At 43.0% G+C, this 2,347-nt stretch overlaps 1 protein-coding gene across 1 annotated transcript; it reads right to left on the minus strand.

Moving 5' to 3' along the window:
• Positions 1-341: 341 nt before the first annotated feature.
• LOC128720748 (uncharacterized) lies at positions 342-1,132 on the minus strand. Its single transcript, XM_053814442.1, has 2 exons — positions 911-1,132; positions 342-848 (listed from the first exon to the last, which is right to left on the minus strand). Exons 1-2 carry the CDS (start codon positions 1,130-1,132, stop codon positions 342-344), a joined length of 729 nt encoding a protein of 242 aa, XP_053670417.1.
• Between the last annotated feature and the right edge of the window lie 1,215 nt (positions 1,133-2,347).

Genomic DNA, 2,347 nt, shown 5'->3' on the forward strand with positions numbered 1-2,347 from the left:
TCTTTTGTTGGAGTTGATATTTCTTTCACATATTTCTATTGAACATGATCCATCAAATAAAATTTTTTTTCCTAAATTTTCCTGCATGATTCATAAATATATAAATTTAACAACAAATAATAAATTAAATGACGAATATTCTAAGCTATCGTATGTGCCACATGAGCCAGATACTCCCAGATGACGCTAGCTCTCGGTCCGACATGGTTGGCGAATTGAAGTGTGGTTTTCCGTTGACTTCTATTGCAACATTATCCTTTGGCGTCTTGATATTTCTTTGGCATGACATAAAGAAGCAACGCGTTGCCTATGACGTCATCGTTTCGGGCAGAAGATTTAAATCAATGAGCCGGCTGCTCATAGTAGTATCGGTACGGATCGTTTGCTCGCACTGGACGTACGAAGTATGTGGCCCGACGGTTATCATGGCCGGTGTGCACCTGGAAACTAGTTTCTTCGTGATGATCAGCCTTGAATATTTTCTTCAAAGCCATGATACTGGCAATCGTGAGGGCCACCTTAGAGATAACCAGTGCTTTGAAAGCAATAGCACCGAGGGTCTTCAGACCGATCGGGCCAGCGATTCCCATGGCTGTCAGCAAAGCAGCAATAACGTAGCGGCTGCCGTTCTTTTTGTAACCACTTCCACGCGCTTCGGACAAATCGAAGCTGATGGTGTGGGTTTTAAGAAACTTGTTGATCTTAAGCATAAGTGCTTTATCAGTTTCACCCAAACCTTCCATTGATCGAGCATCCGACAATCCGAGGATTGAGCTCTCGGTGTCATCACCAGCTGACACATTCTTTTGTTTGACCAGCGATACTCCATCGACCAGTTGGATCGAATCCTGTCAGGAAATTAACCGAGTGAGTAAATTTCGCAATGGTGCTATAATCAAACGCATTTTACCGAATCGATGGCTCGAGAGATGGAAGTGAGCGCCTTTTGTTTTAGACATTCAGTGAAGTCTGCAGTCTCCTGACAGTCATCGTACACCTTCTGCAACACGCAGATTTCTCCTCCAAACCAGCTACTGCTTGCACGCCACGAGCAACTGCCCGAGGCACCAAGCGCGGAGGTCGCCAGGGCGAATACTAGTAACAGCTCTGCGACTAAGGTTCGATTGCACATGTTGGCTGGAGCTAGGTTATTGCTTCTATCGAACTTTATGCACTTCCGATATGCCAGAACACTAGAATCTTGTCCGCATAGACTGCCTGGTACTGAAGCGGTTGAGCTGCTTAAATGTAACGATGCTACACTGCTGATAACCAAACTGCAACTGCCGAACTCATTGATTACCACCTGCTTATAAATGCGCCTTAATGCTCTGCTTACGGCACTGTACATTAAACTAAGGTGCGATACATTTTCATTTTTCTGTTTTCTATCTCCTTTCCTCTTAATCGTGATCTATTTTCTCCCATGCAAGGGTGCAAGAAGCATGCACCAAGTGTGCAAAAACATTTTCTCTCGTTAGGCTCTCGGTGATCAAGCTTGGGTAAAATTCCATTCCACTCAATTTGGTTACGAACCGTTCATCATTTTTTATGGAGAAAAATAGCAACGAAACATAACCAACAACAGCGGCTCTACAAGAGAAAATGCACTCCACCTAAATTCCTAGCCACTAGCGAACTAGTCACTGTCCATCCATCCATCCATCCATCTATTCATCTGGCATGCAATACCGGACCATGCAATTGCTTCGGCATGGAAGACTCGTTTTCTCTAATAGACAGCTTCAATGTTAAAAACTACTGCTACACGCTATGTCGGCACGCGTTATCAGAAGCAATCGCATACGAGCGTGAAATGTATGCTCGGCAACGGGCTGTCCCTCATGACTTCCACCCACTAAACAGCGCATCCTAATATGTAAAAGCTTGTGCAATCCACAGCCGATTAATTCAATTACTTCCATTGCCTTGTGCAGTCGCCGTGCAATATTTATAATTGGAAGATGAAACATATACATTCACACATACGGTGCACATTGCACTGGAATCACATCTGAAATTATACCTGTCTATCGTTGCTGGGCATCTCAATGCAGTTCCAGTCGAACGAACAGGGTTTCCCTAGTAACTTACATTCAGCTGACAGGCAATGTTCCCAAGTGGTTAAGTTGGCCATCGACTCCGTTCTGAAGAAAGTGAGAACATACTTTTATCCCGTTTGACTTAAAGTGTTTATTTATATTTTCGATGCCAAGAAACAGATTGTACCAATCGATGTTTAATTGAAGCCCTTTAAAAATGATGAAAATAAAATGCGATAAACAAACAAATGTTCTTTTGCTGTTTCAACTGGTCGTTGTGGTATGGAAATAATCATACAAATGTT

This window comes from Anopheles nili, chromosome 2 (genome assembly GCF_943737925.1).
Source record: "Anopheles nili chromosome 2, idAnoNiliSN_F5_01, whole genome shotgun sequence".
NCBI classification, from domain to species: domain Eukaryota; kingdom Metazoa; phylum Arthropoda; class Insecta; order Diptera; family Culicidae; genus Anopheles; species Anopheles nili.